The sequence below is a fragment of the Pollachius pollachius genome (genome assembly GCF_949987615.1).
Source record: "Pollachius pollachius genome assembly, chromosome: 6".
Classification (NCBI taxonomy): Eukaryota; Metazoa; Chordata; class Actinopteri; order Gadiformes; family Gadidae; genus Pollachius; species Pollachius pollachius.
In genome coordinates this window covers 689744-709313 of record NC_136939.1, presented here as the reverse complement: position 1 = coordinate 709313, position 19570 = coordinate 689744, and the positions used below count along the sequence as shown (strand labels likewise).

The 19570-nt window shown below is 54.7% G+C and overlaps 1 protein-coding gene across 1 annotated transcript; it reads left to right on the top strand.

The window, feature by feature from the left end:
* The first annotated feature begins 229 nt into the window (after nucleotides 1-229).
* kif4 (kinesin family member 4) lies at nucleotides 230-19570 on the top strand. The gene is made up of 31 exons (XM_079738838.1): nucleotides 230-422; nucleotides 788-919; nucleotides 1125-1239; nucleotides 1539-1729; nucleotides 2027-2116; nucleotides 2293-2459; nucleotides 3238-3332; nucleotides 3511-3630; nucleotides 4480-4655; nucleotides 4957-5018; nucleotides 5364-5496; nucleotides 5658-5716; nucleotides 6380-6485; nucleotides 6637-6750; nucleotides 6906-7067; nucleotides 7366-7469; nucleotides 7727-7871; nucleotides 10014-10124; nucleotides 10973-11056; nucleotides 11228-11341; nucleotides 11466-11621; nucleotides 11834-11931; nucleotides 12193-12322; nucleotides 13056-13226; nucleotides 14213-14317; nucleotides 14484-14552; nucleotides 14861-14974; nucleotides 16479-16637; nucleotides 18135-18257; nucleotides 18418-18531; nucleotides 18796-19570. The coding sequence occupies exons 2-31, from the start codon at nucleotides 797-799 to the stop codon at nucleotides 18994-18996; spliced, it is 3711 nt and encodes a 1236-aa protein (XP_079594964.1). The 5' UTR covers nucleotides 230-422; nucleotides 788-796; the 3' UTR covers nucleotides 18997-19570.

Genomic DNA, 19570 nt, shown 5'->3' with positions numbered 1-19570 from the left:
ACGTTAGGACGTTTTGAACGCACCGTGAGGTCTGGGCTCTCCGCTAGGGGGCAGTAACGCGAGGTGGAATACGTTAGGACGTTTTGAACGCACCGTGAGGTCTGGGCTCTCCGCTAGGGGGCAGTAACGCGAGGTGGAAGACGTTAGGGCGTTTTAAAATAACTCCCAGAAGAAGAAGCAGGAGGCGGAGACGTCGTTTTAAAACTGGCGGGCGATATAAACGCGACGACTTCCCGACCAGAACCAGGGAGGACCGATGCACAAAGCTCCGGCACTCGGCACAAAGCGTCGGCACTTGGCACAACACTGTTTCCTTTTCAAAAGTTCAACGTTGCATTACGTGTCTCATCGTGAAGTGGATTAATTCTGGAAACAGACTGTTTCTGGAGGCGGATCGTATGTTCGAGGCTTAGGGACGTATTGTGAGTATCTGCTTCATGACAACCGTTTACTGGTGAGCAATCAGCTCCACTGAAAGAATATCAGTATCATCGATCCAAAGGTAATCGACCTGAAGCTTCATGATCCATTCCAGTGAAAACAGCAAAGTTCTGGAAGCAGTGAGCGTAAGGTGTCGCCTGGTTGGAGTGGTTAGGGCCCCCCCATATCTGTGGTTCTGAGGGGGACTGGGCCAACCCAATACACGTAGTAGTGAACCTCGCAGCATATATGATTGTGTAATAAACTTGAACGTATTGATAATAAATATTATTTAGAATTGAACCGTACTGACTGTGATGCCATAGTGACAGGTGTTGATATACCTTCGTTATCGTCTTCCGAGCAGTGGAGCATCATGACCAACAATGAGGCCAAGGTGATCCCGGTACGGGTGGCCTTGCGCTGCCGGCCGCTGGTCCCCAAGGAGCTCAACGAGGGATGCGAGTGCTGCCTCACCTTCAGCCCCGGGGAGCCGCAGGTCCGTCCGCACACTGACACCAAGCCGCTTCTATCGGCCATCATTTCAGTTTAAAAATAATGATTACATCCTCTGCTGGCCACAGCTGGCAGGTCTTTGGAAGCAACTGAATGGATTTAATGTTTTGGAAGGGATGGGTCACAGATGTCAATTTGGTGCCATGTCTTTTTGGGACTTGACATGTTTGGCGTTTCATGGTTTTCAGGTTATTGTGGGCACGGAGAAGGCGTTCACATATGACTATGTGTTCGACCCCATGGCCGAGCAAGAGGAGGTGTTCACTGTGGCAGTGTCCCCGCTGCTGTCGGGGCTGTTCAAGGGTAGGTTGGGATGTTTAACTGAATGTTCAGGACCGGCACGTTCATGTCCCGTCGGAGAACAGAGAATGCAAAGATGCACACTTTTAGGATGAGGTGATAAATACTAAAGCCAGTAGTGGCAGTTGAACATGAAATCAAAGCTCCAGAGGTTGATGTGAACGCATCTTCCTGTCCTTCTGAAGTTGGTAAACGGTTCACCCACATGTCTTCACTATACATTGTGTTGAGAGTTGGACTCGTTAGTGTTGGTTTGTTTTCCTTGTGGCCGTTAATGTAATGAAGCGGTTCTACGTGTGCAGGTTATCACGCCACCGTGCTGGCGTACGGGCAGACGGGCTCTGGGAAGACCTTCTCCATGGGGGGCACGTACACCTCAGCCCAGGAGGACCAGCCCTGTGTGGGGGTCATTCCCCGGGTCATCCAGCGCATCTTCCAGGAGAAGGACAAGGGGGGCGGCTGCGACTTCACCCTCACAGTGTCCTACCTGGAGGTCTGTGGCCCCCCTCCCTCGCTGTTGCCCTGGCGACGACAACCTACTGCAAACAAAGCTCTGCTTTCACGCGGTGCTTTGCACTTCTAAAGCTCATCTCAAGACCTTTCTGTTTCAAGAACACACTGCATAGGCCCTCTGTATATATTATTTATTTTTATTTTATTCTTGTTGTTGTGCTGTCTTGTTCTGTGTGTGTTCATGACACTGTAAAGCGACCTTGAGTGTGAGAAAGGCGCTATATAAAATTAACTTATTATTCCTTCATCTGTCAATGCTTTGCATCTGTAATAATAGATCTACAATGAGGATATTCTGGACCTGCTGTGCCCGTCCAAAGATAAGCCCACCATCAGCATCCGCGAGGACCCCAAAGACGGCATCAAGGTAGAAATTCTTCGAGGCTACCGTTTCAGTCTGTGCTCACAAGTCCTTCAGAACGTGAGCGCAGTGCTGCAGAGTCTTTAACTCTGGGACCTGTTGGGTCTGTCTGCTGGTGGATGACCTCCTCCATCGTCTATTGTTAACGTCTATAGTCCATCCCTGACCGCTGCTCCCCCCAGATCGTGGGTCTGACGGAGAGGGAGGTGACGTCCGCCCAGGAGATGGTGGCCTGCCTGGAGCTGGGGAACTCGTCCCGCACTGTGGGCTCCACCGCCATGAACGCCGAGTCGTCCCGCTCCCACGCCATCTTCACCATCACCCTGGAGCAGCGCCGCAGCAAAGACAAGTGAGTGGACCAATCGCAGCCCGCCAGCGACCGTCCCCTCCTCGTTACCGAGGGAACCATAGTGAGTGGACCAATCGCAGCCCGCCAGCGACCGTCCCCTCCTCGTTACCGAGGGAACCTTAGTGAGTGGACCAATCGCAGCCCGCCAGCGACCGTCCCCTCCTCGTTACAGAGGGAACCTTAGTTACGGCCGATCCGATAGGCCCATCGTAATTCTTTATTTCATTTAAAAGCTGATTAGGCTAGAAGAAGTAAATACATGCAACATGACTGAATTATCATATTATTTGACACATAGTTGACACACATCACATTGTTCTATTTCACGGCTGCACCCCTAGCTATAAACAGGATCAGATCGGTGTACCCCTAGCTATAAACAGGATCAGATCAGTGTAACCCTAGCTATAAACAGGATCAGATCAGTGTACCCCTAGCTATAAACAGGATCAGATCGGTGTACCCCTAGCTATAAACAGGATCAGATCGGTGTACCCCTAGCTATAAGCAGGATCAGATCGGTGTACCCCTAGCTATAAACAGGATCCGATCGGTGCACCCCTAGCTATAAACAGGAGTGGATCAGTGTACCCCCTAGCTATAAACAGGATCAGATCAGTGTACCCCTAGCTATAATCAGGGGAGTGGATCGGTAAACGTAAATGGAAGAAGTAACCCTGCAGTCTAAGGTTGTTTGGTCCAATTACAAAACTCAAAGAATTCAATGGTTGTTTCTCTTTGTGTGTTTAACGTCTTTACCAACGGTGTGGGCCCTCAGATCAGACTCTATGGTCTCCAAACTGCACCTGGTGGACCTGGCTGGTTCTGAGAGGCAGAAGAAGACCAAGGCGGAGGGCGATCGTCTGAAGGAAGGTCAGAGTTGGGCGGTGCGGGCTGGTGTTGGTCTATAGGTTGTCCAGTTAAATAGGGTGTGTGTGTGTGTGTGTGTGTGTGTGTGTGTGTGTGTGTGTGTGTGTGTGTGTAGTCAAATATTGCGTAGTCCTTGGGGTCTAGGCTGTGTTCAGTGAACCGTCCCTCCATGTCCCTCCAGGCATCAGCATCAACCGCGGGCTGCTGGCCCTGGGGAACGTCATCAGTGCCCTGGGGGAGGAGAGTAAGAAGGGCACCCACGTCCCCTACAGAGACTCCAAGGTCACCCGCCTGCTGCAAGGTACGGCGGCCCTGCCCGCGCGCTGGCACTTAGCGTAGCAGCGGCCTTCTGTGGTTGGAGGTCCCTCGGAACGTAGGCCCCTCCCTCTGGTGATGTGACCCCATGGCATCGTGGGGCTCCATTGTAGAGCTGTAACACTACCCGGCAGGATGGCTGGCATGGGGACAGTGAGCTGGTCCTTGGCTCAATCCCCTGCTGTGCTAGCCTCTTGAAACCACGCAGATGATTAAGTGTGTGTTTCACAATGTGTGTCAGTCTGGCTCGGCTGGGCGGACTGACGGACATATGGGCGTGGTCCTACACGGTTCAAATACCTCCAGCCAATCAGTGATGCTGTAGCTCTCTTGGCTCTTGCTGAATCCGGTTGGAAGAAGTAAAGTAAAAACATCTTCTGATCTTACAAAAATAGAACTTTAACTGTACCGTAGATTTCTAAACTTTCCTTGAGGAATGCCAGTTTTATTTAAGACATTTAACCAACCTGAGGCTGCTTAAACCAACCTGAACCTGCTTAAACCAGATTGAAGCTGCTTAAACTAGCCTGAGGCTACTTAAACCAGCCTGAATTTGCTTAAACCAACCTGAGGCTGCTTAAACCAGCCTGAAGCTTCTTAAACCAGCCATCAGCCACACACCACAGTTACGTTAACCAGGAAATGACAACGGCAAGTACAGTGTCAGTAGTCATGCATGGTCATGTGGAAGGTGTGGTTGCTGTGTGGAAGGTGTGGTAGATGATGGCTTGATGTGTTGGATGGCTGGTTTAAAGAGCCTCAGGCTGCCATCAACCAGGCATCAACCCCACTACAGTGGCGTGACCTCCTCCTCCTCCTCCTCCTCCTGCTCCAGACTCGCTGGGCGGGAACAGCCACACGCTGATGATCGCGTGCGTCAGCCCGGCCGACTCCAACATCGAGGAGACCATCAACACGCTGCGCTACGCCGACCGCGCCCGCAAGATCAAGAACAAGCCCATCGTGAACATGGACCCGCGGACAGCCGAGACCAAGCGCCTCAAGCAGCAGGTAGGGCCCCTGGGGTTAGGTTTGGAGGTACGGCCCCCTGGGGTAACTCCAGGGGGTCTCCCCTCTAAACCTGCTGCGGCTAGGCCGCGAAGCCAGAGCAAAATAATTTATTTTCTTATATTTGTATAGGACATAAGCAAATAATGTCGATTAATGTTAATCTTGAGGCCATGAATATTGTGTGTATATAATATTGCAATGCCCTCGTAATAAAGCAGAACCCAAACGTGTCCGAGGTGTGTGGGTCTGACTCCGTCTGAACCTCGGTGCTGCCCCCCCCCCCCCCCCCTGTGTGCCCCAGGTCCAGGAGCTGCAGGTGATGCTGCTGCACGCCCGCGGCGGTGTGGCCCCACTGCTTTCTGGGTAAGAGTTCCCCTCTCACACGCTCCTCTCCGGGACCAGCATGACCAAATATAGCTTTTCCTACTGCGTGTTTATTTCCATACTATTGGTTGTGACGCCAGCCCAACCATCTCACGCAGTGCTTTAATACAACCCCGCTGACCGTTTAGTCATTCAGCAAAAAGGACTCAAGATGAAGAAGAGAAGATGATTCTTTATTGATCCCAGATCGGAAATCCCTGGAAATTAGAAGTTGGGGCATCTACGACATTCCAGGTTACCCTCAGATAGGCTGCAGAGGGACCATTGGTATCGAACACACAACCTTTGTTGCTCCGGGGATCCTCACGCTATCCTCTCCTTCAGGACCGAGTCGTCGGAGAACGTGAGCAATCTGGTGGAGAAGAACCGAAGCCTCCAGGACCAGAACAGCCGGCTCTGCAGGGAGCTGAGCGAGACCACCGGCCAGGCAGCACTCATGTTCGAGAAGATCATCATGGTGAGTCCTGGGCTACAACTGTCCCATATGTTTCTGTACTGGTTGATACTGTGCTCCGTCTTGTAGACCCGTGTCAACAGATAGGAGTTGGTTCTTGGGGGCGGAGGAGCTCCGTGACGGACGGTCCTCCTCGCACACTGACCTCCCCTCTCCTCCTCCAGGCAGAGCAGGCCAACGAGAAGCTTCAGGGCAAAGTGGAACAACTGAAGGAGCACGAGGCGTGAGTAGAAGAGCCTCCTGTGGAGCCACGCCTCCGCAAGGCGCCCACACCCCTTACCCAGAGACCCCTCTTCAAAGAAACCTCTTTGGGCAATATTGTACCGTTCTGCTACAGCTACAGTTTATTTTAAAGAGTTAACGTCCAGCTTTAGTTTACTACAGTATGATCAGGTCTCAGCCGTAAGTCAACCTTCTCAAAACTTTCCCTGGCTACAAAGTAACACAATCCATCCACCTGGCAGGTCATCTTTGATCATTTAAAAAGGAAAACCTTGTAGTGTGGACAGAAGGACCAAAAGGAGCAGAGGTCTTCATGGTCACTGCATTAGCATGGATGAGGAAGCTCCTCTGGTTCTTCTAGGAGGTGTAAGGTGGACCTGGAGAAGGTGTTCATGGTCTCTGGTTCTTCTAGGAGGTGTAAGGTGGACCTGGAGAAGGTCTTCATGGTGTCTGGTTCTTCTAGGAGGTGTAAGGTGGACCTGCAGAAGGTCTTCATGGTGTCTGGTTCTTCTAGGAGGTGTAAGGTGGACCTGGAGAAGGTCTTCATGGTCTCTGGTTCTTCCAGGTGTAAGGTGGACCTGGAGAAGGTCTTCATGGTCTCTGGTTCTTCCAGGTGTAAGCTGGACCTGGAGAATGTGTTCATGGTCTCCTCATGTTCTTCCAGGTGTAAGCTGGACCTGCAGAACGTCCTGGTCACCCTGGAGGATCAGGAGCTGAAGGGGAAAGTGGAGCTGATGAAGAGCCTGCAGGATGTCATCCTGGAGCTCCAGGTGAGCGGCGCGCCGTCCCTCAGATGAACCCCAACACACCCTGATGGGAGTGGGTGTCCCATTGTGGGGGCTGACTGAAGAGGCTGTTGTGTTGCTGTGGTTAGCTGGGGTTCTCTGACCGGTTGGCTGTTGTGTGCGCTCTGTTGTGCAGAACGAGAGCGCCGACATCGCAGCCTCCATCGACGCCATGGCAACAGGAGAAGATGGACCGGAAGGAGCTGGCGATCCGGAAGGAGCTGGCGATCCGGCAGGCGTCTCTCCGTCGGTAAGGGAAGACTTCTCCCGCACCGTCGTATCAAACCTCCGATACCATCAAGAGAAGATCGTCCTCTATTCAAACCTCTGATACCATAACGAGAAGATCATCCTCTATTCAAACCTCTGATCGTCCTTTATTAATCCAATCCGGACCCCTGACAGGAGGACGTGGCAGGGGGCTTCACAGCACACCACGCCCTGCGCCAGGCCCAGATGTCCAAGGAGCTGATGGAGCTGAACAAGGTGCTGGCCCTGAAGGAGGCCTTCGTCAAGAAGATGTGTCAGAACGACAGCCAGCTGGAGCCCATGCAGAGCGAGCACCAGGTCAGTCTTCTGTAGGGGTCCACACAGGACCAGGTCTACTGTCCTCTAGGGGTCCACACAGGACCAGGTCTACTGTCCTCTAGAGTCTGTCTAGAGTCTGACACCGATAACTCACTGGGGGGATATTTAGTAGTGGGTTCCTAAACCAGTGTTTTCCCACCCCTTGTGTCTAGAGTATCTGCCTGGCTCAAGTATCCCTAAGTAAAACAGCACAATGGTAGAGTAAAGCCAGTGTAGAGCCGAGCCTGGCTCTATCCAGGTCTGCAGGTGGGATGCTTTAACGTTGTTCTCCCCGCAGCACAACATGCACAGCCTGCAGTCGTCGGTGGACTCGCTGCTAAAGGAGAAGGAGGACCTGGTCCTGGCTCTGCAGTCGGCCAAGAAGGACACCCAGCACGCCAAGTAAGAGCCCGCTAGACCCCTCTACTCCAGAGCTTCTACATCCGTCAGGACTATACCCCTCTACTCCAGAGCTTCTACATCCACCAGGACTAGACTCCCCATGTCCTTCTTCATCTGTCAGGTCTAGCCAACCCTCCCCTCAGGCCTCCCTCCAAGGCCACTCCCCAAAAACACCTGACTAGCTCACTAGCTGTAGCCACAGGTCCGCTAGCCCTGCTCCTGACCCCTCCCCTTCCTCCTCCTGTTCCCGCCCCCAGGCTGAGCGAGCAGCGCAGGAAGCGACTGCAGGAGCTGGAGGCCCAGCTGGTGGAGATGAAGAAGAAGATGATGGAGCAGTCCAAGCTGCTGAAGCTGAAGGAGTCCTCGGTCCGCGGCGTCTCCAAACTCATGAGCGAGATACAGGTGAGCCTAGGGCGTACCACTCCCACCTGATGCCCCCTTCAGACTGCTATGATCCATCCTCGTATCAATCCCACCTGATGCCACCCTTCAGACTGCTATGATCCATCCTCGTATCAATCCCACCTGATGCCACCCTTCAGACTGCTATGATCCATCCTCGTATCAATCCCACCTGATGCCCCCCTTCAGACTGCTATGATCCATCCTCGTATCAATCCCACCTGATGCCCCCCTTCAGACTGGTATGATCCATCCTCGTATCAATCCCACCTGATGCCCCCCTTCAGACTGGTATGATCCATCCTCGTATCAATCCCACCTGATGCCCCCTTCAGACTGCTATGATCCATCCTCGTATCAATCCCACCTGATGCCCCCCTTCAGACTGGTATGATCCATCCTCGTATCAATCCCACCTGATGCCACCCTTCAGACTGCTATGATCCATCCTCGTATCAATCCCACCTGATGCCCCCCTTCAGACTGGTATGATCCATCCTCGTATCAATCCCATCTGATGCCCCCCTTCAGACTGCTATGATCCATCCTCGTATCAATCCCATCTGATGCCCCCCTTCAGACTGCTATGATCCATCCTCGTATCAATCCCATCTGATGCCCCTCTTCAGACTGCTATGATCCATACTCGTATCAATCCCAGGTTGATGCTTAGTCTCCTTCTAGATGGTATGATCAATTCAAGGTCAACCTTAAAGGTCCCATGGCAGGAAAATCTCACTTTATGAGGTTTTCTAAGATAAATATGAGTTCCCCTAGCCTGCCTATGGTCCCCCAGTGGCTAAAACTTGCGTTCGGTGTAAAACGAGCACTAGGTGTTCTGCTCGCATTTGGAAAAAACGGAGGCTCAAGTGCGCTGATTTGGAATGTGGTCCCATATGTCGTCATAAAGGATCTAGGCTCCTCCCCTTTCTCTGCCTTACCCGCCCAGAGAATTTGGCCTGCCAATGAGACACGACCGTGCGAGCACCACATGCGTGTGTGATTACACACACTGTAACGCAAGGGTTTGCTGTTGATGTTACGGCGCATAACACGTTGGTTCTTTGACGTCTCTTGCATTTCCACAATGAGACCGTAGTTGGGGTTATCTCAGCCATGGTTGAGAAGGAATTAGGGGAAAGGAACTTTGGCTTTGACTACCTGAAGTACATGAACTGCGACATGCTGCCTGCCGCCGGTTGCCGCGAGGCACCACCGCCGCGAAGCACCGGCTGCAGGCAGCGCGCGGTTCAGTCTACTTCAGATTGATGTGGACGTGGAAGAACCAGAGACGTCGGAGAACGCGGCCATTTGAGATTCAGAATATCGTCTGGAGGCTCACACAGCCAATATGATATTATTTAGATATAGAGCTCCAGGACTCTCGTGTGTTCTAGAATATTTAAAGGCTGTGTGCGCCTCGCCATTGCGATACATCCACTGTAAACAGAGCGCGTGGTACCGTGGCCAAAAGCTGCTCAGGGCCACACCCCCACCCTCCTTCTTGACCCGCCTCTCTCCTCCTCATTTGCATTAAAGCTACAGACACTGAAACAGCGCATTTGGGGAAAGCTCAATGTGCGACTGGCTCGCAGTGGCTGTAATTCTGCACCACGGCTGAATTTCGGGAACGTCTTCAAATACTGTGTTTGGGGCCTACTAATATCTATATTAAAGCATCCATAAAGTAGCATGCCATGGGACCTATAAAGTGTAATTCTGGCGAAAATTACTTACTTGGAAAACTTGGTCTTTTTTAATAAACTCCAGGTACGCTAACCAAGTTGTTGATGCTTCGTTTTATGTGTAGGGACACTAAACATGCTACTGCAGAGGGTTGTTGCTATTTTGAACAATATTAGTGGTTAAAAAATGCAGATTTGGAAGCGTCCGCTGTGCCCCTAGGGCCCGAGCCAATAACATGGAGGCCATTTGGGCTGTTACATTGCTCCGGCCAACTTTGGGCAAGCTCTATACTCGATTATCAACGAAAAAAGTTTCTGGAGGGCTTATTTTATGGGTTTTAATGCTGAAAAAGACCCTGGGTTCAATTTCTCGCCGGAATTCCACTTCATGTCAGCCCCCTGCCCCCCTGCCCCCGTCTCCTCACTGGGGTTGTAATGGGCCGGGTGTGTCCTGCAGTCCATGAGGTCCCAGCGGGTGCAGCTCATGCGGCAACTGAAGGAGGACACTGAGAAGTTCCGTGTCTGGAAGAGCCAGAAGGACAAGGAGGTGCTGCAGCTCAAGGAGAAGGTATGGGTCGTGCTGTGTGGTCCATTACTGCGCATTCGTCATCACCGTGTACCCTTCATCACCGTGTACCCTTCATCACCATGTACTCCTCATCACCATGTACTCCTCATCACTCTTTTAGGGCTGGGCGATTAATCGTATGTTGATCGCGATTCGATTTTAGTCAAACGATCACAAAACTAATATAATTGAGTTGATTTATTTTTTCATTAAATGTTTTATAGAAAGTGCAGCACAGCTGGATACATATCTGTACAATATAGTTTAGATGTCAACATTTTCTATTTGACCATTTAGTGTATTTTCTTTGTAAGGCGATATTTCAAAGTTCTCCGTTCCAAAGTGTGTTTTGGGAGAGACATGCTGAATTAATGCTTCATGTTTTCAAACTCAAAAATAATCTTTTGAATAATCGTGATTTCAATATTGACCAAAATAATCGTGATTATGATTCATTCCATAATTGAGCAACCCTACTGTGTTCTCCTCACCCCCTCTCCTCCTCACCCCCCTCTCCTCCTCACCCCCCTCTCCTCCTCACCCCCTCTCCTCCTCACCCCCCTCTCCTCCTCACCCCCTCTACTCCTCACCCCCTCTACTCCTCACCCCCCCTCTCCTCCTCACCCCCTCTCCTCCTCACCCCCTCTACTCCTCACCCCCTCTACTCCTCACCCCCTCTACTCCTCACCCCCTCTCCTCCTCACCCCCTCTACTCCTCACCCCCTCTCCTCCTCACCCCCTCTACTCCTCACCCCCTCTACTCCTCACCCCCTCTACTCCTCACCCCCTCTCCTCCTCACCCCCCCTGCTGTACTCCACCCCCTGTGCCCCCCTGCTGTCTCGTCCAGGACCGTAAGCGGCAGTACGAGATCATGAAGCTGGAGAGAGACTTCCAGAAACAGGCCAACGTCCTGCGGCGCAAAACGGAGGAGGTATGTCCCGACGTCTGGGCTCAGCTCTGGGCTGAGGCTCTGTTAGACCTGCTCTGTTTACCACCCGGGATCAACACAAGCAGTGTGTTCACAGAGGCTTCATGGCTTCAGACAGACGGACCCCCCTCAGTGCGTCCCGTGAGGACTAATGGGGTGTCCGTGCGTCCGCAGGCGGCGGCGGCCAACAAGCGGCTGAAGGACGCGCTGCAGAAGAGGAGCGAGGTGTCGGACAAGAGGAGGGACGTCCACGGCCGCGGCATGGAGACGGCCGCCAGCCGGGTCAAGGTTCAGAGTACTTTATTAAATTCAAAATATATGTAGATGTGTTGACCTCCACTGGTGGAGGTGCTAATGGTGGTGGTGGTGGTGCTTATCGTGGTGGTGCTAATAGTGGTGGTGGTGTGTCCAGTCATGGCTGCTGAACGAGGTGGAGCTGCTGGTGAGCACGGAGGAGGCCCGGCGACACCTAAAGGACCTGCTGGAGGACCGGAAGATCCTGGCCCACGACATCAGCCAGCTTAAAGGGCAGCTGGAGGCGGGGGGGCGGTCCGCCGCCAAGATCAGGGTGAGACCCCCAGACAGTCCCATACCAACATCAGGGTGAGACCCCCAGACAGTCCCATACCAACATCAGGGTGAGACCCCCAGACAGTCCCATACCAACATCAGGGTAAGACCTCCTCCTCATAGATGATTCAGTGGGAGCGTCCAGACCCAGACCAGAGTAGGACCCATCCGTTGACGGCGCTGTGACTCACCCACCGCATTGTCTTCCAGCGCCGAACGCTGATCATCTCGGAGCTGGAGAGCAAGGTGGGCCAGGAGACGCCCATCAGCAAGCAGGTGGAGAACCTGGAGACGGAGATGGGCCTCAGGTGGGTCCGGCCAATCGGCTCGCTGCCTGACCTCTCACCAGGAAGGGCCTTAACCTGGAGGAGGGCCTTAACCTGGAGGAGGGCCTTCTCTGGGGGGTGGAGGTCCTTCTCTAGGGGGGAAGGTCCTTCTCTAGGGGGGAAGGTCCTTCTCTGGGGGGTGGAGGTCCTTCTCTGGGGGGTGGAGGTCCTTCTCCGGGGGGTGGAGGTCCTTCTCCAGGTGGAGGTCCTGTGCTAACGTCCTGCTCTGGTTCTGGTCCTCAGGAGCGCCCAGATTGCAGACCTCCAGCAGAAGGTTCTGGCAGCGGACAACGACGGCCGGGCGAAGCACCGCTGGGACAACATCAACACGGTGGTGGAGGCCAAGTGCTCCCTGAAGATCCTCATGATGGAGGTGGGCCCCCCCGTCCAACACGGCCCCCTCCCGGTCTAACACGCACGCCCCCCCCCCCTTCTAACATGGGCTGCCCCGTCTAAGACGACAGTCTGGTCCTGGTGGTGGTTTAAGCGGAAGTGGATGGTTAGACAGCGCCCCCAGTGGACAGCTGTGGCCCCTGCAGGAGGGGAGGCTGGTCACTACACAGCGCCCCCAGTGGACAGCTGTAGCCCCGGCAGGAGGGGAGGCTGGTCACTACACAGCGCCCCCAGTGGACAGCTGTAGCCCCTGCAGGAGGGGAGGCTGGTCACTACACAGCGCCCCCAGTGGACAGCTGTAGCCCCTGCAGGAGGGGAGGCTGGTCACCTGACGCCATCAGGTGTCCTTGGTAATCCAACCAAATGGGAAGGCCAATCAGGAAGTAACGCCGGAACCGGACCAACCGTTTCTCTGCCACGCCCCAGGATTTACTGGATTTACTGTTAAACTGTAACTGTTAATTATTGGACATTATTGGTTAATTATTGGAGCTGATATTAGTGTGTGTGTGTGTGTGTGTGTGTGTGTGTGTTGAGTTGTATTTCCACATACTGCACTGCATCATTTTTATTTCCCTTTACTTTATTGTTGTTTTTCGTTTTATTGCCTTGCACAATCATTGGACATCTTGAGGGTCTTCAAAAAGAGCTGTAAAATTAATGTGTGTGTGTGTGTGTGTGTGTGTGTGTGTGTGTGTGTGTGTGTGTGTTAGCTGGTGACTGCTAAGTCTGTGGTGGCCCGTCTGGAGAGCGCTCTGAAGCAGGAGCAGGGGAACCTGCAGGACCTGAGCCGGACGCTGGCAGAGGAGCGCGGCGTCATGTCCACCATGGACGTAGAGCACCAACAGCAGAGGGTGGAGCTGGAGCAGAACCACCAGGAGAAGGTTGGCCCCACCCAGCACCACCTCCACACACCCCCACAGCCAGCTGCTGTCCATGGAGCCTCAGACAGCAGCTGGATAGGACTACCATACCAGGCCCCAGACCGGGCCTCAGACCGGGCCGTAGACGGGCCGTAGACCGGGCCGTAGACCGGGCCGTAGACCGGGCCGTAGACCGGGCCGTAGACCGGGCCGTAGACCGGGCCGTAGACCGGGCCGTAGACCGGGCCGTAGACCGGGCCCCAGACCGGGCCGTAGACCGGGCCGTAGACCGGGCCCCAGACCGGGCCGTAGACGGGCCCCAGACCGGGCCTCAGACCGGGCCGTAGACCGGGCCCCAGACCGGGCCGTAGACCGGGCCCCAGACCGGGCCGTAGACCGGGCCCCAGACCGGGCCGTAGACCGGGCCCCAGACCGGGCCCCAGACCGGGCCCCAGACCGGGCCGTAGACCGGGCCCCAGACCGGGCCCCAGACCGGGCCCCAGACCGGGCCCCAGACCGGGCCGTAGACCAGGCCCCGGGCCATAGACCGGGCCCCAGACCGGGCCGTAGACCGGGCCCCAGACCGGGCCGTAGACCGGGCCGTAGACCGGGCCCCAGACCGGGGCCGTAGACCCGGCCGTAGACGGGCCCCAGACCGGGCCCCAGACCGGGCCCCAGACCGGGCCCCAGACCGGGCCCCAGACCGGGCCCCAGACCGGGCCCCAGACCGGGGCCCAGACCGGGGCCCAGACCGGGCCGTAGACCGGGCCCCAGACCGGGCCCCAGACCGGGCCCCAGACCGGGCCATCGAAACAGTGAGAGCAGCTGTATAGAACATACCAGTCTATACCAGTCTATACCAGTCTATACCAGTACACCAGGTGTTGTCCTGTCATCATCAGGATAATGTTGAAAGGTTTATGGGACATGTTTCGCTTCCCTTTTCTTAACGCTGTGAGCCGTGGGCTCTGTGTGTGTGTGGGCTAACAGAACCCCCCCCCCCCCAGGTCCAGTACCTGCTGAACAAGCTCCAGAGCAGACCGGCCGCGCAGCTGCCCAGCGGGGAGCCGTCGCAGAAGGAGAGGGAGCTGGTCCAGAGACAGAGCTGGCTGGTGGGTGCCCCATAGAATGTGTTCAGACCACCAGCTCTGGAAGAACAGAAGTAGGAGAATGCACATGGAAGTGCGTCGTTCAGAACTGAGATCTTACTGGTAGTCCGGGGGCGGGGCCGGATGCTGACCTGTGACCTGTGTTCCGATTTGGTTGCCATACTTTCAGGAGGAGGAGCTGGAGAAGATGAGCGGACTGAACCAGCAGCTCCAGAAGGAGAACGAGCAGCACAAAGAGGTACGGATCTGTGACGCTACGAGACCTGGGAGTAAGAAGAAATCCAGAGGTACAGAGTTGATTTATAAATACAAAATCTACCTCAGGGAGGTCATTTATTATGACTGGATAATCGACTGCGGGCGTTGACAACACATATATACCACCCATATGTCTGGTGTATTTCTGATTGAACTGTGCATTACAACCTGGCCTCACGGGGTCATGAACGGCCCCTGTTGGCCCTCCAGCACCTCAACCAATCAGGGCGCACCGCTCCCTGTACTGGCGGCCATGTTGTCTGAACCTCGCTGCCCTGCCGTCCCCAGCACCTGTCTCTGCTCCAGCGGGCCGGCCGCCAGGTGCAGCCGCCTCCGCCGACCACCGCAACCGCCAGCGAGCAGACCGGCCAGGACGACTCCTTTGAGTACGTCCCCCCCAAGGTGAGACCGCTGCGTCTCTCTGGCCGGGGGGGCTCAGGGTGGTGCATGATGGGATACCTCCTCCTCCACTGTGGGGGAGGAGGAGGAACATCAAATAATGTCAGTGCGCTTCATTTGGCAGGGTAAACATGAACATTGAAAGGCTGCAAATACTCTCAGTTTAGTGAGAAAGACGGGCCTGTGCTTCATGCAACTGGCCCTCATTCTCCCCACAAAAGAAGCCCAACGCCAGGGGAGGGTCAGAGCAGGTAGGGGGGACCCCCTCCAGGGGAGGGTCAGAGCAGGTAGAGGGGACCCCCTCCAGGGGAGGGTCAGAGCAGGTAGAGGGGACCCCCTCCAGGGGAGGGTCAGAGCAGGTAGAGGGGAACCCCTCCAGGGTCAGAGCAGGTAGAGGGGACCACCTCCAGGGGAGGGTCAGAGCAGGTAGAGGGGACCCCCTCCAGGGGAGGGTCAGAGCAGGTAGAGGGGAACCCCTCCAGGGTCAGAGCAGGTAGAGGGGACCCCCTCCAGGGGAGGGTCAGAGCAGGTAGAGGGGACCACCTCCAGGGTCAGAGCAGATAGAGGGGACCCCCTCCAGGGTCAGAGCAAGTAGAGGGGACCCCTCCATGGTCAGATCAGGTAGAGGGGACCCCCTCCAGGGTCGGATCAGGTAGAGGGGACCCCCTCCAGGGTCGGATCAGGTAGAGGGGACCCCCTCCAGTGTCGGATCAGGTAGAGGGGACCCCCTCCAGGGTCGGATCAGGTAGAGGGGACCCCCTCCAGGGTCAGATCAGGTAGAGGGGACCCCCTCCAGGGTCGGATCAGGTAGAGGGGACCCCCTCCTGGGTCAGAGCAGGTAGAGGGGACCCCCTCCAGGGTCAGAGCAGGTAGAGGGGACCCCCTCCAGGGTCGGATCAGGTAGAGGGGACCCCCTCCAGGGTCAGAGCAGGTAGAGGGGACCCCCTCCAGGGTCGGATCAGGTAGAGGGGACCCCCTCCAGGGTCGGATCAGGTAGAGGGGACCCCCTCCAGGGTCGGATCAGGTAGAGGGGACCCCCTCCAGGGTCGGATCAGGTAGAGGGGACCCCCTCCTGGGTCAGAGCAGGTAGAGGGGACCCCCTCCAGGGTCAGCAGGTAGAGGGGACCCCCTCCAGGGTCAGAGCAGGTAGAGGGGACCCCCTCCAGGGTCGGATCAGGTAGAGGGGACCCCCTCCAGGGTCGGATCAGGTAGAGGGGCCCCCTCCAGGGTCGGATCAGGTAGAGGGGACCCCCTCCAGGGTCAGAGCAGGTAGAGGGGACCCCTCCAGGGTCAGCAGGTAGAGGGGACCCCCTCCAGGGTCAGATCAGGTAGAGGGGACCCCTCCAGGGTCAGCAGGTAGAGATGCCGGTTCTTTTCCACAGCTCTTCTCCTGATGTCAGATTTACGTTCCTTCCACTTCTCATTTTTCCTGCCATCCTTTGGGGTAGTTTCATGTGGTCCACTGTCTGAGTACCCCCCCCACTGAGAACCTGCTCTGTGTCCTCAGCCCAAGGCCAAGCGCTTCACCACGGCCAAGGCGCCCTTCAGCTTGGCCATCAACATGGAGGAAATCGTGTCTGCCTCCGACACCGAGGAGGAGGACGAGGAGTGGCAGCCCGAGAAGCAGGACCGCCGCCGTGCCTCCAGGAGGCCCAAGGCCACCGGGGTGCGCTTCACGTAGCTTCACCTAGCTTCACGTAGCTTCACGTAGCTTTATTCACACCGCGGCACGACGACGCTGGAAGGGGTTCAGTCCAGCGGTTATAGGATCTGAACCCCAACATGGCAGGAAGGGAGGGTGGCCTTAACTTAGTGAACGGTCCCGCTGCCCTTAAGATCAACTTAACTTAGTGAACGGTCCCGCTGCCCTTAAGATTAACTTAACTTAGTGAACGGTCCCGCTGCCCTTAAGAAGAACTTAACTTAGTGAATGGTCCCGCTGTCCTTAAGAAGAACTTAACTTAGTGAACGGTACCACTGTCTTTAAGATTAACTTAATTTAGTGAACGGTACCACTGTCCTTAAGATGAACTTAACTTATTTAATGGTACCACTGTTCATTAAGAGGAACTTAACTTATTTAATGGTACCACTGTTCATTAAGAAGAACTTAACTTATTTAAGGGTACCACTGTTCATTAAGAGGAACTTAACTTATTTAAGGGTACCACTGTTCATTAAGAGGAACTTAACTTATTTAAGGGTACCACTGTTCATTAAGAGGAACTTAACTTATTTAAGGGTACCACTGTTCATTAAGAGGAACTTAACTTATTTAAGGGTACCACTGTTCATTAAGAGAACTTGGTAAGAAGAACATAATGTTTATGTGGTGCAGAGTGAGTGTTCAGTGACCGCAGTCTGTAGTGAGGGATGGAGTATCTTGTCTCCAGTGGGTGATGGTGTATCTAGTGATGGGGTCTCCTGATGGTGTATCTAGTGATGGGGTCCCCTGATGGTGTATCTAGTGATGGGGTCTCCTGATGGTGTATCTAGTGATGGGGTCCCCTGATGGTGTATCTAGTGATGGGGTCTCCTGATGGTGTATCTAGTGATGGGGTCTCCTGATGGTGTATCTAGTGATGGGGTCCCCTGATGGTGTATCTAGTGATGGGGTCTCCTGATGGTGTATCTAGTGATGGGGTCTTCTGATGGTGTATCTAGTGATGGGGTCCCCTGATGGTGTATCTAGTGATGGGGTCTCCTGATGGTGTATCTAGTGATGGGGTCCCCTGATGGTGTATCTAGTGATGGGGTCTCCTGATGGTGTATCTAGTGATGGGGTCTCCTGATGGTGTATCTAGTGATGGGGTCTCCTGATGGTGTATCTAGTGATGGGGTCTCCTGATGGTGTACCTTGTGTCTCCAGTGTCCCTGTAAGGGTCTCTAGTGAGTGACGTGTATCTTCCTGTCTCCAGTGTCCCTGTAAGGGTCTCTAGTGAGTGACGTGTATCTTCCTGTCTCCAGTGTGCCTGTAAGGGTCTCTAGTGAGTGACGTGTATCTTCTTGTCTCCAGTGTCCCTGTAAGGGTCTCTAGTGAGTGACGTGTATCTTCCTGTCTCCAGTGTCCCTGTAAGGGTCTCTAGTGAGTGACGTGTATCTTCCTGTCTCCAGTGTGCCTGTAAGGGTCTCTAGTGAGTGACGTGTATCTTCCTGTCTCCAGTGTGCCTGTAAGGGTCGCTGTAATAACAAGCAGTGTCGCTGCCGTAAAGGGAAGATGACGTGTGGAGAGAACTGCCAGTGTGACCACGCCCGCTGTCGCAACCTGGAGCCCCCCGGGGCTGAGGTACGGCCAATGGCTGTCTGTCTGCTACTGTCTGTCTGCTAGTGTGTGTCTGTCTGTCTGTCTGTTGGTGGCTGTCTGTGTATTGTTGTATTTACCTGAAGTTACCCTGAGCCCCCCCATCACCTCCGTATCAAGTTAACCTGAGCCCCTCCGTCCCCAGGACTCCCCCAGCGTGGAGGCGGGGCCCCCAGACGGCCTCTCGCTGCCCCAGGACCCCAACGCCATCAGCCCGGGCAACTTCTTCATACGCCCGTCCTGCCCGCCCGCCAAGAAGGTGAGCCTCCCGCCAGAGCCAATCAGAGAGCGGGCCGGGCAGCCTATCAGAGAGCGGCCTGAGCCCTGGGGCGGGGAGCGTTGTCGTTGGAGCGCGGCTAGGGCAATGTTCTTGTAAACAGGATATGATGCGGTCCTCAGACTAACAGGTGATTGGCCCTTCAGGTTGAGACCATGGAAGGGTCACACGTCAGTTCATTCATAGAGCGAGTGAGAGTGGTCAGGGCGGGGGTGCCACGCTCTAATGAGCCATGTGTTCCCTCAGGTTCCCCAGGAGGTCGGAGACCTGGGCCACACCCCGGAGCAGCTGACCTGGGACAGGAAGCCGCTGCTCAGCCCTGAGGAAGAGGAGGGCGAAGAGGAGGGAGACGAGGGCAACATCAACAGCATCCTAAAGAAGAAGAGGAGGCTCCTGAGCAGCCTCCAGAACAGCTTCTTCTCCGGGTGCACGCCCATCAAGGAGTGAACTTACACCCCCCCCCCATAAAGGAGTGATCCTACACCTGCTGGGGTCCCCCCCCCCCCCCCCACAAAGGAGTGATCCTACACCTCCTGGGGTCCCCCCCCCCCCCACAAAGGAGTGATCCTACACCTGCTGGGGTCCCCCCCATAAAGGAGGAGTCATGGGTCTACCTCCTGGGGGAGTGTCTTCTGTCTGTACTTTGTCTATTTCTATTCCAAAATGTTTTTGTCAATGTTTGTTTGTTTCATGATTGCCTACCTAGAATAAACCCTAACCTTTTTTTATTAATCTACTGAGGTAGAATCCGATTATTAGAAGTTTAGCGCTGGCAGATTTCAATGTTTAGTAATTTAACGTCACGATTGAATAGTGGACAGAAGGTGTTTTAATGGATTTAAACTCTGTTACTCTCCTAGACACGTCTTTGTGGAGTCGGCTGGTCAGGGTTCTGTAACTACCATGGATTAGAGACTTACATCCAGAGTGTAAGAAGAGCTGGAGCGGGTTTGGTTCTTGAATGTTGGTATTTTATTTGTAGTGGGCGGCTAGTCAAATTAGAATGGAAATAAGTTGAGCG